General features: G+C 44.7%; 1 protein-coding gene across 1 annotated transcript in view; it reads left to right on the top strand.

Moving 5' to 3' along the window:
* Nucleotides 1-15,434, top strand: part of KIAA0226 (KIAA0226 ortholog) — a 118,025-nt gene extending 102,591 nt beyond the window's left edge. The window contains exons 13-21 of the mRNA XM_006884205.1: nucleotides 7,954-8,014; nucleotides 8,713-8,845; nucleotides 9,411-9,556; nucleotides 10,046-10,110; nucleotides 11,442-11,680; nucleotides 12,979-13,040; nucleotides 13,497-13,650; nucleotides 14,938-15,031; nucleotides 15,242-15,434. Of these exons, the coding sequence (XP_006884267.1) occupies nucleotides 7,954-8,014; nucleotides 8,713-8,845; nucleotides 9,411-9,556; nucleotides 10,046-10,110; nucleotides 11,442-11,680; nucleotides 12,979-13,040; nucleotides 13,497-13,650; nucleotides 14,938-15,031; nucleotides 15,242-15,420 (1,133 nt within the window). The 3' untranslated portion in view covers nucleotides 15,421-15,434. The remainder of the gene's footprint in view (nucleotides 1-7,953; nucleotides 8,015-8,712; nucleotides 8,846-9,410; nucleotides 9,557-10,045; nucleotides 10,111-11,441; nucleotides 11,681-12,978; nucleotides 13,041-13,496; nucleotides 13,651-14,937; nucleotides 15,032-15,241) is intronic.
* Nucleotides 15,435-21,002: the final 5,568 nt, after the last annotated feature.

Below are 21,002 nucleotides of genomic sequence, written 5' to 3'. Positions count from 1 at the left end.
CACTCCTCCCTGAGAGAGACTTCACCCTGATTCATAAGGGAAAGGGGATGGCGTATTCTCTTAGCTACTTCCTGCTGAAAAGGGATGCTGTAGGTTTCAGGGTGAAGATCTTCTCTCACTACTCTAAAGGGCCCCTTTTGGCAATAGGAAACACATAGACTATGGTGGAGATTGATTTTGGAATTTAGATGCAATGTTATCAATTGTGCTTAGCCATACATGTTCATATCCTTGAAGATGTATCGTGGAACTGTTGTAGCCTAGAAGACACAAATTTAACTAACAAGTTAAAAGTACATGAGTCAAAAATGAAAAGCAATAATATTCCAAGTAGAGGTTCTAATAGTGGCACAAATCAAGTTACAGAGGGAAGGTAGTTCTTACAATAAAAAGTCTATTGACTAGCACTTTGTCTATTATAGTATAAAGGTTAGGAACCACAAGATGTAGAGGCTCAACTATGTCATTTATTGTTCTTAAATCCTGGACCAAATTTCATATACCACTGGGTTGTTTTACACCTCAGAAGTCCACATGCAAGGCAGAGGTGAAGTAAGGAACTGCTGATGAGGTTTTCTGTCAATTCCAACAACTAAGAAATAGTGAGAAGAGCTGGGACCTCAGAAGGCTTTTAAGGACCAAATAGTAGGCTCTTGTGTCCAGGAGAAAACTAATATACTTACCAGTAATGTTAATACTCACCCACAGCTCTTCTGGGAGGATCTAAATTGTTGAAGCGTCCTCCTTTGTTTCCAGCTGGGAGTTGGGGCCTGTCAGCCATGAGGACCTGAAGTGGGCCACCCTTGGCCAAGTGTCCTTAGATCCATACTTAAAGCAAGTGAGTGGGAGCTTCCTCTCTACTCCTTTGCCTATCTGTGGCTCTCGTCTGTGACACTGTCTACTGAAGTGGCCCAGCTTTCCATAGTGGAAGCAATTCTGACCTCCTTTATTACCTTTGGGTGGTACTGTTTATGAGTAAGACTTCCTTTTCCTGACACAGGGACTAAACTGGCAGCAGTAGCTGCCCCAATAATTTTCGTCATTCTCTGGTCTTTTCTCTTCCCTCTAGATCCCAGTTGTTAAAAGAGGGAAAAATTTAAACAAATATCTAACAAATAATTTTGAATATTATAATCTTTTAAGCTTAAGGCTAGAAATATTAACAATATTATCATTTCCAATCCCAGAGATACATGTTCCAGTGCAGTTCCTATTTTCCATAAATGGTTTTGGTAAGAAGAATATTGTAAATGTGGATACAGTTCCACTATTCCTCCTCCATGCCACGATATAGTGTTATTAGCATGAGCAGTTATAAATCCATTGCCATCCTTACTCTAACTTAAATATTTTTACATTTAAATTTATTATTAATTTCAGTAATAATTTACAGAGGCTTTGGATTTCCATTCATTCATTGTTGCACATTTCTCCCCTCGCAAGGCTCCCCCCAGAACACTACCCTCTTGGAAAAGTAAAAGAAAAATTCTTTCATTGTTTTACAAACCCTCCCCCCAGGTCCACTCCACCACGTAGCCATCGCTCTAGACTCCTGTCATGACAGAAATACCTAATCACATATCTCTTTTAAACAGTTTTCTCCCTCCTCTGTTTCAGTGCAGTATACATTATTGAACCCGTCTTACTCAGTCTCTCCCCAACCCCAAGATCAGTCCTCTTTTACAACAGTGGCACCATGCAATATTTGTCCTTTTGTGATTGGGATATTTCACTCAGCATAATGTTCTGCAGAGTCAACCATTTTGAATAATATTGCATGAGTTTCTTGTTTTTCAACGCAGCGTAGTATTCCATTGTGTGAATATACCACAGCTTCTCTATCCAGTTGTTTATTGATGGGCACTTAGGTTGTTTCCAACTCCTTGCTATTGTGAACAAAGCTGCAATAAACATGGGTGTGCATTATTCAAACATTTTATAAACATAGTATGTGACAGATTCTCTGCATACAGATAGCTTAATGGAATCATTTTTCTGTGTGTTTTTTTGTTTGTTTGGGGTGTGTGTGTGTGTGTGTGTGTGTGTGTGTGTGTGCGCATGTGTGTGTATCGTCAAATCAGATCTGACTGGTACAGGAGGAGATTGTCCCTCCTTCTATAGCAGAGCATCTGGTGGATTTGAACCGTGCACCTCTGGGATTGCAGTGCAGCTTCTTGCCACTAGACCACCAGAGTTTGCTGAAGAATCACTTTTCTTAGATCCTTTTTCCTCAAGTAGACTATGTGGAGCAGAAGTGTTTATGAAGAAAATAGACTTGAATATTATTTCCTCCTAGTAATAAAGTAGACATAAACTTTGTGATCCTAACTTTATTTTGAAGATTATTCATTGAAAACTTTATAAATCTACATCTACTTCTATTTTAAAAAATTATTAAGGTGTAGTTTACACATTAAAACATGTACTCACTTGAAGTGTATAATTTGATGATTAGTAGATTTACAACATTATGTAGGTATTATACTTATCCAGTTTTAGAAGATTTTCCTCAACACAGTAAAATCCCTCATTTTATAGTTAATCACATTTCCAACCCAAGTCCTCATACTCAAACTTATTGCTGTCAAGATGGAATTGACTTGTAGCTGACCCTTCGGTGGGTTTTCAGAAGCTATAAATTGCATAGGAGGAGATTGCCCATCTGTCTCCCAAGGAGATGCTAGTGGATTTAGCCAGCCAGCCAGCCACTATTTTATTATTGCTTTGCCAAATCTCTGTCTTCTTGTGCCTTCCTTTTAGAGTCTTTTTTTTCAAATTTCAGTGAACATCTACAGAGATTTTGGAATTCCATTCATTCATAAGGGTCAGTGGTCTACCCTATGCTTGTAACTGTACCATCAAGTAAAAACCAAGTTACAGTTGACTCTATAGCAATTTTCAGAGGCTGTACAATTACATGGGAGGAGATTGCCCATCTTTCTTTCTTGGAGCAGCTGGTAGATTTGAACCTTGTGACTTTGGGCTGCCTGCACAACTGTTTACCCACTAGGCCACCAAGAATGCCTTTATATGTATCTTGTAACATGCTATTGAGTTGACTGCAAAACATGTATCTAGTTAGGATCTAATTACGAGACATTTATTTGAAAAGAGAAAGTTTTTTATGCATTTATATGTAGTAGGAAACTGGAGTAAAAGGAGTTTGTATTTTAAGAGTAAAGAGAACTCTGAGGAATATAGGAGTAGAAGATACAGGGTACAGTCACCCCAGAAGAGCTGAGAAAGAGTACCCTAGGAAGATAGAGAGCCACAGGCCGAGGGCTGAGCCAGATCCTGTCTTCCTCTGGATGGTGGAAAAGGTCTCTGAGGCTGCAGAGCTGGCTGAAGGAGTACCAGGGCATGCTGTACATCAGGACATGCCTTGCTGGCACTCACAGGAAAACTCATTCTCTAGGGTGCTGTGGGAAATTGCCTGCAGGGAGGGACTGTGCCACAGAACTCAGGGGGTTAGCCGACACAGTTCATAGGGAGGGCTTATCAATTGTAGAGTTACCCAGAGACCTCCTTCCCACAATGGGAAAAGCAGAGGTACTACAGAAATCTGCCTAGAGGAGCACCTAGGACCTAGAAAGAAAAGAAAAATCCCTGCCTTCAGTGTTGGTCGTCTGGCGCCCTCCACTGACAAAGTTTAACATAGTGCCGACTGGCAATGGAGCCATCTGCACAGGCCAGTTACCTCAAAGCCGACAAAAGAGGGCAGGCCTAGGGCACAAGGATGATACATCGATAACTGACACACTTGCAAAGAAGGAAAGGCCACAAACTATTTTTTGTTAATTTTTTTAAAATTTTTATTGTATTATTTTTACATGTACTGTCAAATCAGATCTGACTGGTACAGAAGACAAACTGTATTTTCTGACAAGACTTACTAATTGTATCCTGTTATCAGCTGTTTTCCCCCATTCTACCTCTTTTTTATTTTTTTACACTTATTTTTAAAAAATTTTTATTATGATTTATTTACAAAGTTTGAATACATTGTTTCTCGCAAAATCCCATTTATTTTTTAAATTGTGATTGAAGTGAAAGTTTATAGAGCAAACAGATTGTCCATTCAGATACTCATGCACATTTTAGATTGTGTTTATTTTAAATTTTTATTTTTTAATATTTAGATTTTCATTTTCAAAGTAAATTCCTTTTTCATTCAGCCATTCATACTGATTTGTTCATTAACATTTATTTCAGTGCCTACAATGTCGTGACACTTTGCCCACGTCCTTCCTAGAATTTGTTCTTCCATTGATACTTCTGTGTCCCCCTCATCTTCCCTTTCTTTGATGACTGTTTGCCGATCTGCCCTTTATTGAATATAGCCATTCCCTTCACTGCATTTTGTTTTATAGCATTAAGTGGAATACTCACAACGTAAATGTATTCTTACCATCTTCTCTCTGTGTTTCTCATTTCTTTTCCTCCTTCTACCCACCTTTACATGTCATCTGAGCTTTATCCTTTTGACCCTGTAGGGCTGAGGTACTAAAGATTATTATTTTGTTCATCTTACAGGCTCATTGTTTGGGAGAAAGTAGAGTCACAGGCTTAAGTTTTCTTCCAGGTTTGAAGGGAGTTAAGGACTATCGTCAAGAGTTCTTTTTTTAAAATGAATTTTCCCCCCTTTTCCAACAAGAATGAATTGAGTTTCTCAGTTTTAAAATGTTCTCTCTTGAATCAGCACTTTCAGAAAATTCATTAGAGTTGGAATTCCAAACATGCTAGTTAGAAAGTAAGACGGAAACAGTTATCAGACTGGCCAGTAAACTCTGTGTGTTTGTTACCACACTTGTTTTGTTTAACATTTTTCAAGTTTTGCTGGCATACCAACATTTTAACCTCCCAGAACTAGTTTTTGACATGCAACAGTTTCTTTTCCTTGTCACATATAATTTTTGTTTGATTGTTCATTTTTATCTTTTTAAAGGTGTTTTTCCCCTCGGTAATTGTAACTTTCTCTAAGCTCTGGAGTGCTATGGCATACAGTACAGCATGTGCTGGGCTGTCAACCAAAGACTAATGCCTGCCATTACCTCAGACGTCATTACACAGCTAGTGAAAAACACTGCTCCCTTTTCTAAATGGAAAAGACTGTGCTTTTCCCCCTCACACAAAAAATACTTCCTTTCTGTGAGGAGGAGAAACAGCTAAATATCTTTATGAAGGCAGTTGTTTACTTAGCAGCCGTGACTTACCGACAGCCTCTTCTCTCTGGTGTGCAGCCTGGAAGTAACTAAACAAGTTAGCACTCTAAGAGTCTCTTTAGCTTTTTCTCTCATTTCCCCATCTCTTTCACACCCAGATTTGTTTACCTTTTGCTTTTAGCCCATTAATAATTTACTTAGAAAATATTTTTAAGAATTGAACATATACACAGCACTCTGTTACAAAAAAAACCCAAAAACCAAAACCCCGTGTACAGTCTGAGGCAATACATTATAATTTTTACTCTAAAGAATGTTGTAAAAACGACAGGCCGATAATATGACTGATGCCACTAGGGAGGAATATACTTCTCATACCAGTCAGCTTCATGAGGCCAGAAGGGCAGCATTGCCCATGAACAAAGCTCAGAAGACGAGAAAGAGCAGGAAAGGATGACAAATAGAGGAATTCAGGAAATGTGAAGAGGGGATGGCAGCCAGCATCACATAGCCAAATGTGAATTAATTGTTAAATGGGTATCTCAAATGCTCTGTAAACTTTCACCCCAGTGACAAGAAAAAAAGGAATGTTGTAAGCCAAATCACAAAGGCCCCATCTACTGAGAACTAGACTTGCTTTATTTTCTCCACCAGCACAGATTGGTGTGAATAACCAACTAGTAATTCATTAGTGAAGGAGCAGTGGTGGCACAGTGGTTAAGCATTTGACCACTAACTGAAAGATGGGCAGATCTAACCTGCCACAGGCTTCTTGAGGGAACCACCACCTGATGATCTGCTGCCATGAAGATAATAGCCGAGAGAACCGTATGGGGCGGCTCTGCCCTGTCATGTAGGGTTACAGTGAGCCAGCCTGGGCTCCTGGCGCCCAGCAGCAACAGTGTTTCAGTGGCACAAGTTTAGTCAGAAGATATAACGTGTGTGATGTGCGTGTTATTATTAAGTGAATGGACTTTGTTGTTTATAAATGAAAACATTTTTTCTGCCTTAATCTTTTCTTTGTTTAGTAAGCATATGAAAATAAATGGACAAATTTCAATTCTGTTACTTTAACACGCATGCATGATTCTGAGGACATTTTGTCAACAATGCTATGAGCAATACGTGTATACAGTGCCCCGTATTAAGTGTCTTAGGGGCCAAACAGAAGAATTAGATGCAATCCCATTTTCTCGCAAGGATTTTATAATCTCGCTTTTCATGTACACTCACACACTGCATGTACATACACACACACACACCCTGCATGTACGTACGTACACACACACACACACACACACACACACACACACACACACAGAGTAACTGTATAAAGAGCAGTGAAGCTACTTGGCCAAGTGCAAAATGATGCTATGTAAGCCTTTAGTGTTCTGTTGAGCTGTTTACACTAAGGAGATGATTAGTCATTTAGCTTCAATTACATAAAGAAGGTCTTTTCACCGAGCATTGAAGGAAATGAGGGAAGGGGCTTATCAGAACAATCCAGTCTTCACATGCTCTGTCTTTTTTGGAACATGATTGCTGTATTTTACATCCCCCCCCCCACCCCCCGTGTGAAGTTTTACTCACTTTGTCTTGTAAATGTTCATCAAAAGTATTTGGGTCTACAAGGTCTGTGGAGGTTTAGGCAGATCATTATTAGACATTCTTTATCAGAAATAGGCTTTTGGAAAGTGCCACTGTTTTCTGTAATTATGCCTTCTTGTTGTTGTTCTTGTTTAATGCCGTCGAGTCGTAGACAACTCATAGCGACCCTATGAACGAACAGCCTGAACACTGTTCGTACATAGAGTTTCCAGAGGCAAGCCATTTTGGAAGTGGATGCTGCTCCTGCTTCCAGAATTATGCCTTAGAGTTCTTTTATAGTAAGGGCCATTTTGGCTATTTCCATGAAAACTTACTACTTACCATGCATCTCTAAGCAGTTTTCAAGACGTTCATTCTTTTCCTTTTGCTATGACATAGCAGCTCTGGTGGCTTAGTTTTAAGGAGTTGTGCTACCAGCTCAAAGGTTTATGGTTTGAATCCACAAACTGCTCCATGGGTGAAAAAGGGACATTTTCTTGCATGTGATTAACCACCTCTGAAAACCTACTGGAGGGTCAGCTTATGAGTTGGTTTGACTCAACAATAATACTTAACTATAACTACAGCCAGACAGGAGAGAAATCTTTCCATGTCATTTGTTAAGGGTATGGAAGGCTTCTAATATTCAAGGATATTAGACCACCAGACATTAAGAAGACGTTAGAAGCTAAGTTCCGGTTCCACATACATGTAGCAAGTAACTGCTGTGGTCCAAATTCTGTGTTAGGTTCCTGAGACCTGGAGACCTAGACAGAGCTCTTGCCTTTGGGACATAATCGTCTAAGAGACCTTGAGATGTAGTGAGTGAGAGAGAGATTGGAGTAATTGATTTTTGTACTTGTACTTGCTAAAGAGCGTGTCCCTGTGTCTTAGGAAGCATCTTTTTCTCATTTACTGTTTTGTGCCAGGTCTTGAGTTTTGTGTTTGCACCTGAATTTATCACCACTTTTCCTTCCTCAGTGCTGTGTGTCTGTTACTAATACAAGCTGGTGTGGCATGAACAGAGCCAAGTTCTAGTCTGTGAGTGAGCTTCCCTGAGTAGTCTCCAGTGCACTCTGTCCATTGTCCTAACGTGGCCCCTAGCTGTCACACCCAGTGCTTAGCCTGCTACACCATGGAGTGGTCCCTTTCGTCCTTTCCTCCCTTTCTGTTGCTGCCTCTCTCACCCCTGATTTCTGTTCAGATGCTGACATCAGAAGGAACACAGCCTCAAGTAGCAAGACCTTCATTTCCTCCCAAACCTTGTAAGTACCTTTTTATAAAACCTTGAAGGGTGAGAGATGTAAAGAATTATACCTAGTTCTTGGTGTCCAGATAGGAACAAGCATGTTTCGTTTGAGAGATGACAGTCATGACAGGACAAGGTTAAAATGGTGAGCCCAACGGAGGGTGATGGAAGAGCTCTAGTAGGAACTCCAGTGGCAGAGCTCACAGTACGTGTTGTTCTCTGCTGCACTCTGATCATGCCAGACACCCCCAAGTTCAGGTCTCCAAAGGAGGCCGCGGTCATGACTGTGATTGTGAAATGACATTGAACCCAGCGAGGGGAAATAATAGCTTGTTTGGAGGAGGCTTGACACAGAGTCCACAGAGCAGTTTTACTCACTTGGTCTGGTCAACTGGCATTGTAGACTTAATTCTGCACTTAGAGAAACTGAAATATAGAGAAGGGAAGTGACACAGCCCTTAACTGGCAGTGCGAGGCGTGGCCACAAAGCGATCAACTAGGGTTTGAGCTTAGCTCTATGGCTGTAAATTGAGCACTTCTGTCACTTTATCACCTATCTCTGAAGATGCTGAGGGAAGAAGCTGAGCAGTCTGGAGGTTCTGAATGTTAGGTCGGTCCAGGTGTCACTGTGGGTTTCAGCAGAGCCTGGAGAAAGGGCTCCTACCTCCCTGTTTCCCCCCTGTGCTCAGCCTTCCTTCATTCTCCCCTTTCCAGTTCCCACTGCTTCTTGAACTCCACGTCTGCAGAGGCAGTGGCCATGGGGCTCCTGAAGCAGTTTGAGGGGATGCAGCTCCCAGCCGCCTCTGAGCTAGAGTGGCTCGTCCCAGAGCACGATGCTCCTCAAAAGGTAGGGGTTTTTAGCTCTTCTCTGCCTGTCCAACCTCAGGAGGCTGCAGGCCTTTCTGACCTTGTTCTCTGTCTCCCTGCCCTGCATGAGCTGGTGTGTTTCCTTTTCCATAGAGAGCATTCATTATGAATGAGTGAATGCTTGCCTAGACATTCCCTGATGGTGGTCAAATCAGGAGATAATGACTCCCTCGCTGTCCTTATTCCATATGACTTGTGCACTACGCCCTGAGCTGCGAGTGCCTTTGTGATACTTTACAAAGGAGACTTGTTCTGATTCCTCTCTGTAGTTGTATTTAAGGCCTGAAGCATTCTTGGTGTACCAGGGATTCTGAGGGTGGGGAGAGGGACAGCATCAGCAGTGGGTGCTTTCGCCCCAGAAAAAGCCCTCATTTCAGGGACCCTCATGCCACCTCGTTTGCTTCCAGGACCAGGGTTCCCTGCAGGCCTTACCTGTGGTGTTTCTGAAATGTCTTTCCTTCTCTATTGTGTTATGAACAGAAGGCCAGGTGTAAGGCCTTCCCCAGGCCTCCCATGGTACGCCAGCCTATTCTTTTCCCCTGCAGCTCCTGCCCATCCCCGACTCGCTGCCCATCTCCCCAGATGACGGGCAGCACGCTGACATCTACAAGCTGCGAATCCGTGTTCGCGGGAACCTGGAGTGGGCCCCACCCCGGCCACAGATAATTTTTAATGTTCATCCAGCTCCAACGTGAGTAGCCAGCGGCTGTCCTCTGAGAAATGGATGTGTACTCTTTGGGTTGCCATGATTCTCTTTTTGTCCCCTGGTCGTGGTGACAGTGGGCCTCCTTTTCTGGTCCCTGTTGGCAAGAAAAACATTGCAAACTTTTTTTTTCTCATAAACACTGATTCCTATCCAAACAGTGATTCTCCCTTTTCCTCCTCCCTAGTGACCATGAATGAACTCTGTTCTGTCTTTGCGTGCTCTAAAGACAACTCTTACTCATACAGAAAGTCTGGTTCACTGTTGAGAAGAGTCCCTGCCCAGACCTCAATATTTGCTTTATAGTCTGTTTCATTTAGTTCTCCTAATAGATTCATATTATTCAACCTTAAAAAGAGAAAAGATTTCCCCCTTCCCATTTTTAACAAAACCCATATGTTTGCATCTTCCCTATTACAGTGTAGAGACTTCCTGTCTCTGGTGTCTACCAGTCTCCTCTCTTTCTTCTTTCCTCAGACGCAAGATTGCCGTGGCCAAACAGAACTACCGCTGTGCGGGATGCGGCATCCGGACTGACCCTGGTGAGTATCTGGTCATGTTGCCTCCAAAGATGTTGTTGTTGTTGTTAGGTGTCGTCGAGTCATAGATGCCTCATAGCGACCCAGTTAACAAAAGGCCTGAGCACTGTTCGTACATAGTTTCCGGAGGCAAGCCATTTCGGAAGTGAATGCCGCTCTTCTTCCAGGCTTGTTTTAGTCGGGAAGCTCCAGCCAACACTGTCCAGTATGGGTACCCATTGTCACATTTGACTCATCAGTATCACAGTGTTCAGCATCACAGCAACCACGAGTTACCTCTGTGCAGCAATGAACAGACCAGTGCTATACCACCTAGGAGAATGTTTGACAGGAAAACAATTTGAACGCGGCCAAGGGCCGCAGGCTTGCCTCGCTCTTGGGGGCTGAGCAAACCTGCATGTCAAACACAAGCCTGGAAAAGCACTGGACTCCAAAAACTTGCCGTAATTCCTGTGCTTTCACCCCCATGCTCCCTCTGGTAAGGAGAAGTCACAGCAACCCTGGGAGGAGCCAACCAGGAAGAACAAGGCCGCCTCCTCTCTCTACTCCCTTTGGGGTTAGTGTCACCTTGAAGCATGGAGGTGAAAGTGCAGGAATTATGGCAAGCTTTTGGAGTCGAGTGCTTTTCCAGGCTTGTGTTTGACATGCAGGTTTGCTCAGCCCCGAGGAGCAAGGCAAGCCAGGCTTGGCCTAGGGTTTCCAAAGATATTACCTTCCCTTAACACGTGGAAGAGAGTTGTTCAGAACAGCAGTAAGAGGAAGCAGTAAGGCAGAATTAGGGAAAGAGGGAGAGAAGTGGCTGGGAGGGGAAGGGTTAAGTCTAGGTGAGAACTGTAGCAATCAGAGGGCCATTACTCTGGGAACATAACCAGGATTACATCCTTAAAGAGAAGTTCCTGGTTATGGCCAGATCTTTGGGTCCTACCAACTCCAGCAGGGTTGAGTCTCAGTGGCATCCAGGGTGGGAATCAGGGCTCATTTTGTGGGTTTCTGTCTCTGTTGGGGAGTTCAGGTAGAGGTGGGTAGAGCCCATCGGCCCGCCCTTCCTGTTCTTTCACAGATATAACAGTGCTGCTTCACGGGCTCTAGTGAAGGGAGCCCTGATAGCCTAGAGGTAAAGAGTTGTGCTGCAAACCCAGATGCTGGTGGTTCAAGTCCACGAGCTGCTCTGAGGGAGAAAAATGAGTAATCTCCTTCTATGTGATTTGCAGTCTTTAAGAACCCACTGGAGGGTCCGCTGTACTTGACAGCACCTAACAACAGCAGCCGTGCTCCCTCTTCAGCTTTTATAAGAGCAAGTGACATCTTCCTTTGATTTTGCTGTTTTGTTTCAGATTACATCAAGCGGCTTCGATACTGTGAGTACCTGGGCAGGTACTTCTGTCAGTGCTGCCATGAGAACGCCCAGATGATCATCCCGAGCCGGATCCTGCGCAAGTGGGACTTCAGCAAGTACTACGTCAGCAATTTCTCCAAGGACCTTCTCATTAAGATCTGGAACGATCCGCTGTTCAATGTACAGGACATCAACTGTGCTCTCTATAGGAAGGTTAAGCTGCTCAATCAAGTCCGGGTAAGGTCACGTCACAGATGCTTTCCCCTCTCAGTCCCTCCTCACTCTTTATATACTGACTTCCCTGAGTCCATCATCATGGTGTCAGGACTGTAACCATCCCGCCCTTCTAAGTTTACTTTCTTATTCTCTCAGAGATTTAGCTCACTGGGGTCTCCACCCCAGCACAGGCAGCTCTGGAGCTATAAACAGGCTTGATGGCAAAGGCAGGATTTCTCCCTTTATGGAAAACACTTTTGATTGGCGACCAGAGTAATAGGTGGAAAAGCCCAGTTCTGGAATTCTCTTCTCAGCTGCTCCTAGCCTGTGCATGGTTTGAGCAGACTACCCAGCACACTAGGATCTGTGACGGAGAGGGCTTTCCTGACTAGAGGCCACTTTGGAGTGAGTAATTGAGTAGAAAGGAAGAAGACAGTCCAGCTCTAGCTGTGGCATACAAAGCTTCCAGACCTCAAGGTTTAAAGGTCTTGACTGGTACAGTTAGGAGATGTCTTCAGAAAGTCTATAGCCAGGGATCTTGCCAAAGTATTGAAGAGCAGTGATGCCAGTCTGAGAACTAAGGTGCGCCTGATTCAGGCCATCAACTTTCCAGTCACTTGCTGTGCATCTGAGAGCTGGACAATGAATAAAGGATTGTAGAATTGATGCCTTTGAACTGAGGTGTTGGATAACATGGACTGCCAAACGAACAAACAGATGCATCTTAGAGAAGGTGCAGCCAGAGTGCTCCTTGGAGGCAAAGATGATAAAGCTTCATCTCACATACTTTGGGCATGTTGCTTAGAGAGGCTGTTCCTTGAAGAGGGACATCATGCTTGGAAGATTGGAGGGTCGGTAAAGGGGATGAAGACCCTGAACCAGGTGGATTGACACAGTAACTGCTACAGTGGTCTTGAGTGTGTCAGATTGTGAGGATGGCACAGGATAGGACAGGGTTCAGATCTGTTGCTCAGAGGGTTGCTGTGAGTCCTACTTGACTCAGTGACACCTGACAACTACAACAATAGCCTGTTGTTAGGGGCTTTTAAGTCAGTTCTAACTCCTGGCGGCCTCATGTGTGCAGAGTAGACCACTCCATAGGGTTTTCAAGACCATAACCTTTGGGAAATAGACCACCAGCACTACTTCCAAGATGCCTGTAGGTGGGTTTGAACTGCTAACCTTTTGGCTGGTTGTCCAGAACCTTAACACTTGTGATATGTAGGGACCCTTCTTACAATCCTAACAGAAGTTTTCCCCCTCTTTTCTCCCACCCTCCCTGCCCACCTATTCCTACCCTGCCATGTCTTTCTCTTCAGCTGCTACGGATCCAGCTGTATCACATGAAGAACATGTTCAAGACATGCCGACTGGCCAAAGAGTAAGTCTTACGTGGAGGCCACAGGCTCTGACTGAGTTACTATCCCTGAAAGAGGCATGGCCCGTCAACTGGCCATTGTTATATGAAAAAGGAGAGAGCCCAAGAAAATCCCAAAAATAGTGAATGAGAAAACACAGCAGTAACTGGTCTGTATTCTCCTCTCCAGAAGGGGAAGTGTATGGTTATTTTATCCAGGGAAGGCTGACTCCTCTTCATAAGTTGGCATGGATCTTGTTGTAAGAGATCATAAAAGTCACTTCTGCCATCCAGACACCTGGTACTGTGACAGAAATACCCAGGCTGTCACGAGGCTCCAAGATTACCCGTGTTGCCCACTCTTACGTCCTCTACCTGGAACCCTTCTCTTTCCGGCTTCTTGATAGAGACCCTTCCGCTGTGCTGTGTCCCACGCAATGTGCGCCCTCTGCTCATCCTCCCTTCACTCTTTCTCCGTAGGCTGCTGGATTCCTTTGACACGGTTCCGGGCCACCTGACAGAGGACCTGCACCTCTACTCCCTGAATGACCTGACGGCAACCAGGAAGGGGGAGCTGGGGCCCCGGCTTGCTGAGCTCGCCAGGGCAGGGGCCTCTCATGTGGAGAGATGCATGGTGAGATGTCTTGGTGCCCCTGGTCCCAGGCTTAGGGATGTGGACAGACGGAATAGACACAGGGCTCTTATTGTTTGGCTTCAGAAAGTTAAAACAGCCCGTTCACACTGTGAGAGAAACTGAACAGTATTGCTGTGCTTTTTTCCTGGGCTGCTAAACAGCAGATCTACATCACCTAGACTTACAAGAGAATTTGGTCCTGGGGAGCTCGGGCTTGAACTGGCAGGTTTCCCTCAGGTGTCTCCACAGTGGTAGAAGGAGCCTTGAAACAGGGAAAAGGGACTGGGTCTTCCTGGCTTTATCATTTTTTGTTATTAAACCAATGAAATATTTTGCACCTCTGAGATTTTATTTGCCTCTAAAATGAAAATGCTACCTATTGTCCTTTCCATATTTTTGAGGGTTGATGGAATTTTTTAATTATATTAGTGTGTGTGTGTGTGTGTGTGTGTGTGTGTGTGTGTGTGTACACCTTCAGATCAGATCTGACTGGTACAGGAGGAGATTATCTCTCCTTTTCCAGCAGAGCATCTGGTGGATTCGAACCATGCCCCTCTGGGTTTGCAGTGCAGTTTCTTGCCACTAGGCCATTTTTTAAACTTTCTTCTACACATGTGAATTATTACTGTTCTTTATGCACTTGATCTGCCAGAAGATCTTCCTTTAGAACTTGATACTTTTGAATATGCCCACTTTGTATCCTTGTGGTAGTTGCTGAATCAGAGCATAAAATTCTTAAAAAACAAAGACTGTTGTTTGACAGGGGGAACTGGAAAGATTTTGCTATAGCCTGATACAAGATAGGGTGAAACATCCTTACCCTTTACATTTTATCTTCACAGATTTAAGTAGCTATGATTTCTGTAAGTCCAATCATTACTAGGCTAGGATATTGATTTTAAGAATTCCCTATAGCACTATTCAATCCTTTTCCTCCCTTCCTTGAGAGCCACCTGAGTGGTGAGGATTTCTTGAATTTGTGCCTTCTCTGTGGGTAATTATTGTTGTTGAGTCCCATCAAGCCAGAACCGACTCATAGCTGACCCTCCAGAGGCTTTTCAAAGGCAGTATGTCACACGGAAGGAGATTTTGCCCATCTTTATACCATGGAGAAGTGGGTGGATTCAGACTGTGGACCTTAGGGTTGGCAGTGCAATTCCTTACCACCAGAAGGCCTGTGGACAGTGGAAGCCCTTCAAGTCCGCTCAGTTTTTATTTACATTTTCCCCCTCCACTCCCCTGTGTGTCAGTTCTTATTCCTCATTTTGCCACCTCTTTCCTCCACAGCTCTGCCAAGCCAAGGGCTTCATCTGTGAATTCTGTCAGAATGGGGATGACATCATCTTTCCTTTTGAGCTTCATAAATGCCGGACCTGTGAAGGTGAGGGCTGGGGTTAGGACCGGGCCAAACATGACAGAACTCAAAGCTTTCCCTTCACCATGCCTCCCCAACCCCTGCCCCTCACTGCATGAGATTTGGTCTGCCTCAGGGGCTCCCTGTGCTTTACCATAGGATGGATGGTCAGTGGATAATACAAACTGTTTTCCTCTCCCTCTCCCCCTCGCTCTCTCGCCATCCTAACCTGAGTAGAATGTAAAGCGTGCTACCATAAAGCTTGCTTCAAGACTGGAAGCTGTCCCCGATGTGAGCGCCTGCAGGCCCGGAGGGAGCTGCTCACCAAGCAGAGCCTGGAATCCTACCTGTCAGACTACGAGGAGGAGCCCACGGAAGCCTTGGCCCTCGAAGCCACCGTCCTGGAGACCACCTGAAGAAAGCCCGTGCACCTGTCGAGGGAAGAGAACCCCCCAAAATGCAGAACTGAGCCACCCTTTTAAGGACTTTCCCCACTTGGGCTTTTTGTCATTAATATTATTATTATTTTTTTATGACTTGTCTGACACCATCCTCTCTGGCTTGAGTTAGGTTGGTGGTATCCGGCCTGTGGTTTTGGATAATTTGTATGCACCAGGGTTTTTTTCCATCAGAACTGACACGCACACTCCTTAAATGAAGCTTCTAGTGCCTCCGTCAGAGGAATAGACAGCCACACCTAGTTCTTCTGATATCCATGGCCTTTTCCTCAAGGACTACATCTTGTTGCATCTGCTCTCAAATGATGTCATTTCCACTTATTTTAAGTGGCGCTTCTAAGCCAGGCCTCTCTCAACCAACTCATTTCTCCTTGCTGCTGAAATAGGGGTGGAATTTCTCTCTCCCAGAACCTATAATAGATTCAGCCTGTGCCCTGACGAGAAATGACAGAAGAGGAGCACTGCATCATGGGCATTCTATCCAGAGTATTTATGTCTTTCCATGCCCATCAGATGGCATTAGTGCTCCCCTGGGACCCCCAGAGACCTCAGGGAGGCAGTTAGGACTGGGGGCCACCAACGAACTCTCTTTATCCACACTAGTGGACCTGGTGCCAAGGGAGGAACCATGGCCCGGGCCATTTATACCCTTAACAATAGGCATGAGTGAGCCTGCAACTCTGTTGCTTAAAGAGCATTTCTTCAGAGAAGATGTTGGCCCTCTTCTAGGTTAAGGTCCCTTTTAGTCAACCTAGCTCTTTGGTGCCAATACGATCTTCAGGCAAGTCCCTGATGCCATCCCAAGATGAAGATAGAAAACCCATGTACCTTCTTACTAGAGAATCCTTGCTCTGTCACGCCTTCTTCGGTCATTGTGGTTCTTAGTAACAGGGTGGCCCGACTCCATGTTCCTTGCCCTTCCTGCCGTAGAGCTGGGATTCTCCGTGCTGGTTGATCTCTTGCCTTAGTTTCTTTCTTTCGTTTTTTTCCCCAAAGTACATGGGGGAGAAGCTTCCTGCTATTAGTGATGTTCTGGAACTTGACAGTTTGTGGCTTTGAATGTGTATGCTTTCGTGTTCTTGGAGTAACAAGAGCCTTTATGCCAATTATGCACTTAACTCTTTATCTTGCCTTGCGCTACTCATGTATTCAGTCATCCGTTTCATATTACTAAATTTAACCCTTTTTCCCCTTTTAAAATGTATTTGGATAAGGAAACTTATGAGGGACCTTACCTGTGTCTGTAGTAGTGTTTGAGTTGCTTTCCCTTCTGCCCCGTGGGTCTAACACTGGCCCTCAGGGTCGCTCCCCCGAGGGCTGGCAGCTCTGTGAACTCAAGCCCACAGCACATTTGTTTTGAGGCTGGATTCTTGCCGTGCGCCTGTCTACCCCTGGTTAGGTGCTAATAGAAAATGGGTGACTTGTGTACTTCCCCAGGAAGCTGACCAGAAAGTTGCACATGGGTGGTGGAAGTTGAAGAGTGACCAAGCTGGAGAGAACAGGGCATCTCATAAGGAAGGAGAAGGGAGCGTTAACACCAGAGCTCAGGCAGAATCGGCCCATGGTCTGGGGCCCCTGCCTCGGACTCGGGATCTGAGGGCTGCGTTAGGCTGACAGACCCAGAGGCTGTTCTGCCTTCAGTTGGCAGTGAAGCTGGAAAAGCCCAGGCCTTCAGCCCAACCCACATTTGCAGGACTGACTGAAGCTCTGGGAACAGCCTCACAAAACTCAAGTCGCACATAAAGGTTAGACTCCCAAGCAAGCTTGTAAACAAAATGATGAACATTCCTCCCAGTTGGGGTTTAACTGACACATTCACCTGCTCAAACCAAGTCACTACACTGGAGGACAGATGTCTGTCCTGCCTGATTCGTGTTAGCGTAGGATTAAAGAATAGAACTCCAGCGGGGCTGCCAAGGCTGAGCCGGGCTGCCTGCAGCCCCTCCCTGTGATTTCACGTACTCTCATTCACCATCCCCACTCCACCCTGCACCCCAGAAGACTGCACATCTCTTTTAGTGACCCTGACTCCCTACTGTCATCACCCACCGTCCAAATAACCTCTTATTTATGTGAGAGTAGGGACAAGAGGACACAGGATGGGATGTGTTGAAAGCACTTTGCAACTTATCAGTATCCGAAGCCCCCCTGCTATGTGGGCAGAGGAGTTTCTGAATGCACTGAAGAGAGTTCCTCCTTGATGAATGGAGGGCAGAAGTGTTCTGTCTAAATAATGGGAAGGGATAACAATTGGCTTACATGGTGGAGACAAGACTCAGGACACAGCGGAAGAGTAGGAGGCAAGTATGTTCCACTTAAATGAGGCTGTTGCTGACTTTCTCTGCCAAGACTTTAGAGCTTTTGTTGAATTAATGTAAAAGGATCAAGAGTCTAAATCAAGGTGTTCTGTGTGTATGTAACTCACGTTCCGATGTGCATTTCTGTTCGCTGTAGTTCTTAACGCAGCCTAACAGTTCCTTGCCATCTTTAATAAATGAAGGAAATGAAGTCTCGCCTTTGTTTGCCTGCCTTGACTCTCGGGAGCTGGACTCGTCTGCTGTTGAGCGTTCGCTGTAAAGTAGGCCTGTCTGAAAAGGTAGGTTTCTGGGTTGTAATCTCAAGGAACCTGGATTTCAAGTCAGGAAAAGAGAGCTGGAGGACTTTGTTCCTGACTCGTTTTGCAATCATGATCAAACAATTTAATCTCTATGAGCTTCTGTTTTCTTCCTGTGTGAAATGACAAGATTAGACTATATGGTACATGGTCCTTTCCAACACACAGGCTGCTCCTGCCCATCCTGTTTGGGTAGCTATTGGTGAAAATGATTAAATCTGTCCCTTCACGTCAGAGTTGGCTTACGTGCTTCAGTTCCCCTTCTGCACCTTTGCTCTGCCTTTCATTTATGCTCCAGGCCACTGAGCTCTGGCTTCTCCCTGCCGAACATCTAATAGCCTTTGTCATCTCCTACCAGTATGTTTAGGGAGCTGGTGACTTAGTGGTAAGAAATTACACTGCCAACCTGAAGGTATGCAGTTCAAATCCACCAGAGGAAGAGGAGCAATCTTCTCCCTGTGTGATTTACAGCCTCTGAAAAGCTGCTGGAGGGTCAGCTATGGATGGTTTCAGCTTGACAGTATTCAACAAAGCACACCAGTAAGATTAAGACCAGCAGTAATAGTTTTTCCCCAAGTCTAACCACCAGTCACTACCTGGTTTTGAAAATGCAGCTCTCGTCAACCCTTTCTTCCGTGAGTCAGGTAGCATCTGGCTATTAAAGTAGTATCTCCTCCCTACCACCTGCCCTCTGAGTTCTGTGAGGTGTTCTCTCTGCATCTGTCTTGTTCCTTGTCCATCACGAGCACTCACATTCACTTTTCTTACATCTCAGCTAGTCTCTAGTTACGCTAGTCTCTTACTCACTCATCATCTCCTATTAAATGCCAGTGTGTGTGCTGGCCTGAGAGTCTTGTGGGGGAGACTGATATGTCACAAAATCACCAAAATAGATTTGTAATCATAAGTCTTAATTAAAAAAACATGAAGAGGAAGAGCAGGTACTATTTAAAAAGAAAAGAAAAACAAGAGTCGCCATCTAGATTGGAGAGTGAGCCAACAAGGAAGGCTTCTGAGAAAGTGGTCCCTCAGCCAGCATTGAATGAGCAGAAATGCATTCAGCTCAGCACAGGACAGACGGGCCCAGAACAGCACATGTGAAGGATGTGAGACAGGCGAAGTTAGGAAAGAAGGATTTTAGATTTTAAGACCATGGAAAAGTCACTGACTTATTGAAGAGTTATGATCAGAGTGTCTTGGTTAAAATCTTTAAGTTCACGTTACACTTTGCAGAGAATACATAGTGAAGTAAGAGGAGAAGCAGTGAGATTGCTTCTAGGAAGAGTGTGTGCTGCAGTAGTTCAGGCAAGGAATTGGGTTGGTTTGAACGCGGGTATGGCAGGCCAACATCTGATGAATCAGAAACTTCTAGAGAGAAGAAGCACCTCAAATGCTCTGCCCTAGCTCGGCTGTAAGTAGGAAACAAAACAAGAAAAGGCTGCAGGCTATTCCAGAGCTAGTGAATCTTGGGGAAATGAGCAACCAAGTCCTAGGAAGGGTAAGCACGGGACAGCTCTGGGAACCTTGGCCCTAGACTTTGCAGAGTGTGTGAGCTGACTGCGAACAAGCGAGGCAGCCCAAAGAATCAGGTGACGGCTGTGTTGAAGCTCATTGCAGAGTAAGGGAAGCCCAACCCAGGGTGCAACTGACAGGCATGCTGTTCCGCATTTTCCAGGGCTCCACGTGTGTGATAGGTTTACCACACCTGTAATGGTAGAGCTCTGGTAGTCTGGTGGATAAGGAGTTACTCTGCCAACTGAAAGACAGATGGTTTGAATCCACCAGCTGCTCCATGGGTAAAAAGATGGGTGGTCGCATCCCATGCAATTTACAGCCTCTGAAAACCTGCTGGATGGTCAGCTGTGGTTCCAACTCGGCTGTAATGAGTGAGTGTCATGGTAAAAGGGGTAGGCATAGTCTCTTTAATGTTTTGGCTAAAGCATCTTCATAAGGTTAAGGCCCAGCCCTACTTCCTTTTTCCTTTGAACTTTTGGTTTAAAGTCTGAGAGAAAGGACCATTATGCCCACCACATGCTGCAGGCTCTTGTGCCTTGAACACTTAGCGACCACTTCTCTAGACAATAAACAACTACATTTTTAGTGGTAAGCAGCTGCCCGATGACTTGAACTTTCCCACTATCAGGCTGTTTCTTGGAATTACAGAAGGATGTGATTCAAAGGGACTGCCTAGCGCTCCACTTCCGGGATGGTGAACAGGAAGGTGTTCTTCGAATTTATGTCCCCCAATTCTGTGAACTGCCCCTCGAGAAGGAACTGAACGCTGATGAAGGACATTTGTCTCATAACTCCAGGACTCTCTGCAACTGTTTTCCTTTTAAACTGTGACACCTGTAGTCCCCAGCTGCCCCAGGGCAGGAACAGAAGCAACTTCTACGGTTATCCCCTCCCACCCCAGCTCCAGCTTCCTCAGCAAGTGGTTAGGGAACTGGGGAGGTCAAGGCGCTTTCCCTATCCTTGGCCTCACTCCCCTAACCTTGGGCTTCTTGTTAGACTTGGAATCTGGAGGGAAGACATTCAGCTTAGATGCTGACAGTGATCTATCTCTATAATTTGCCCATTTTCTTTTCCCTTAACCACTGGGCATCTGAACCCACAGATCTACTGAAAAGAAATGTCTGACAAGCTGAAAAGCCAAAGTGAGGTCTTTGGAAGAAAAAGATAATGACAAAGGCTTGTTGGGTTTTTTTACCTTTGTATTTCTTTAGTGTGTAAGTGTAATTTTCTAATGCATTCATGTGCTTAAAATACACGAGAGATAGAAAGTGAAGTCTCTCTCACTCCTGTATCTCATCTGCCTGATTTCTTTCTGACCCATAAATGTACCTTCTTGTTACTTCTCTGCTTATCCTTCTGATGTCTTTATACAATAGAAACAAAAATACACACCTATCCTTCCCTTTCTTTA

Source organism: Elephantulus edwardii, unplaced genomic scaffold (assembly GCF_000299155.1).
Source record: "Elephantulus edwardii isolate Elephantulus edwardi_28Jun2011 unplaced genomic scaffold, EleEdw1.0 scaffold00032, whole genome shotgun sequence".
NCBI classification, from domain to species: Eukaryota; Metazoa; Chordata; class Mammalia; order Macroscelidea; family Macroscelididae; genus Elephantulus; species Elephantulus edwardii.
This window is presented reverse-complemented; position numbering and strand designations above follow the sequence as displayed.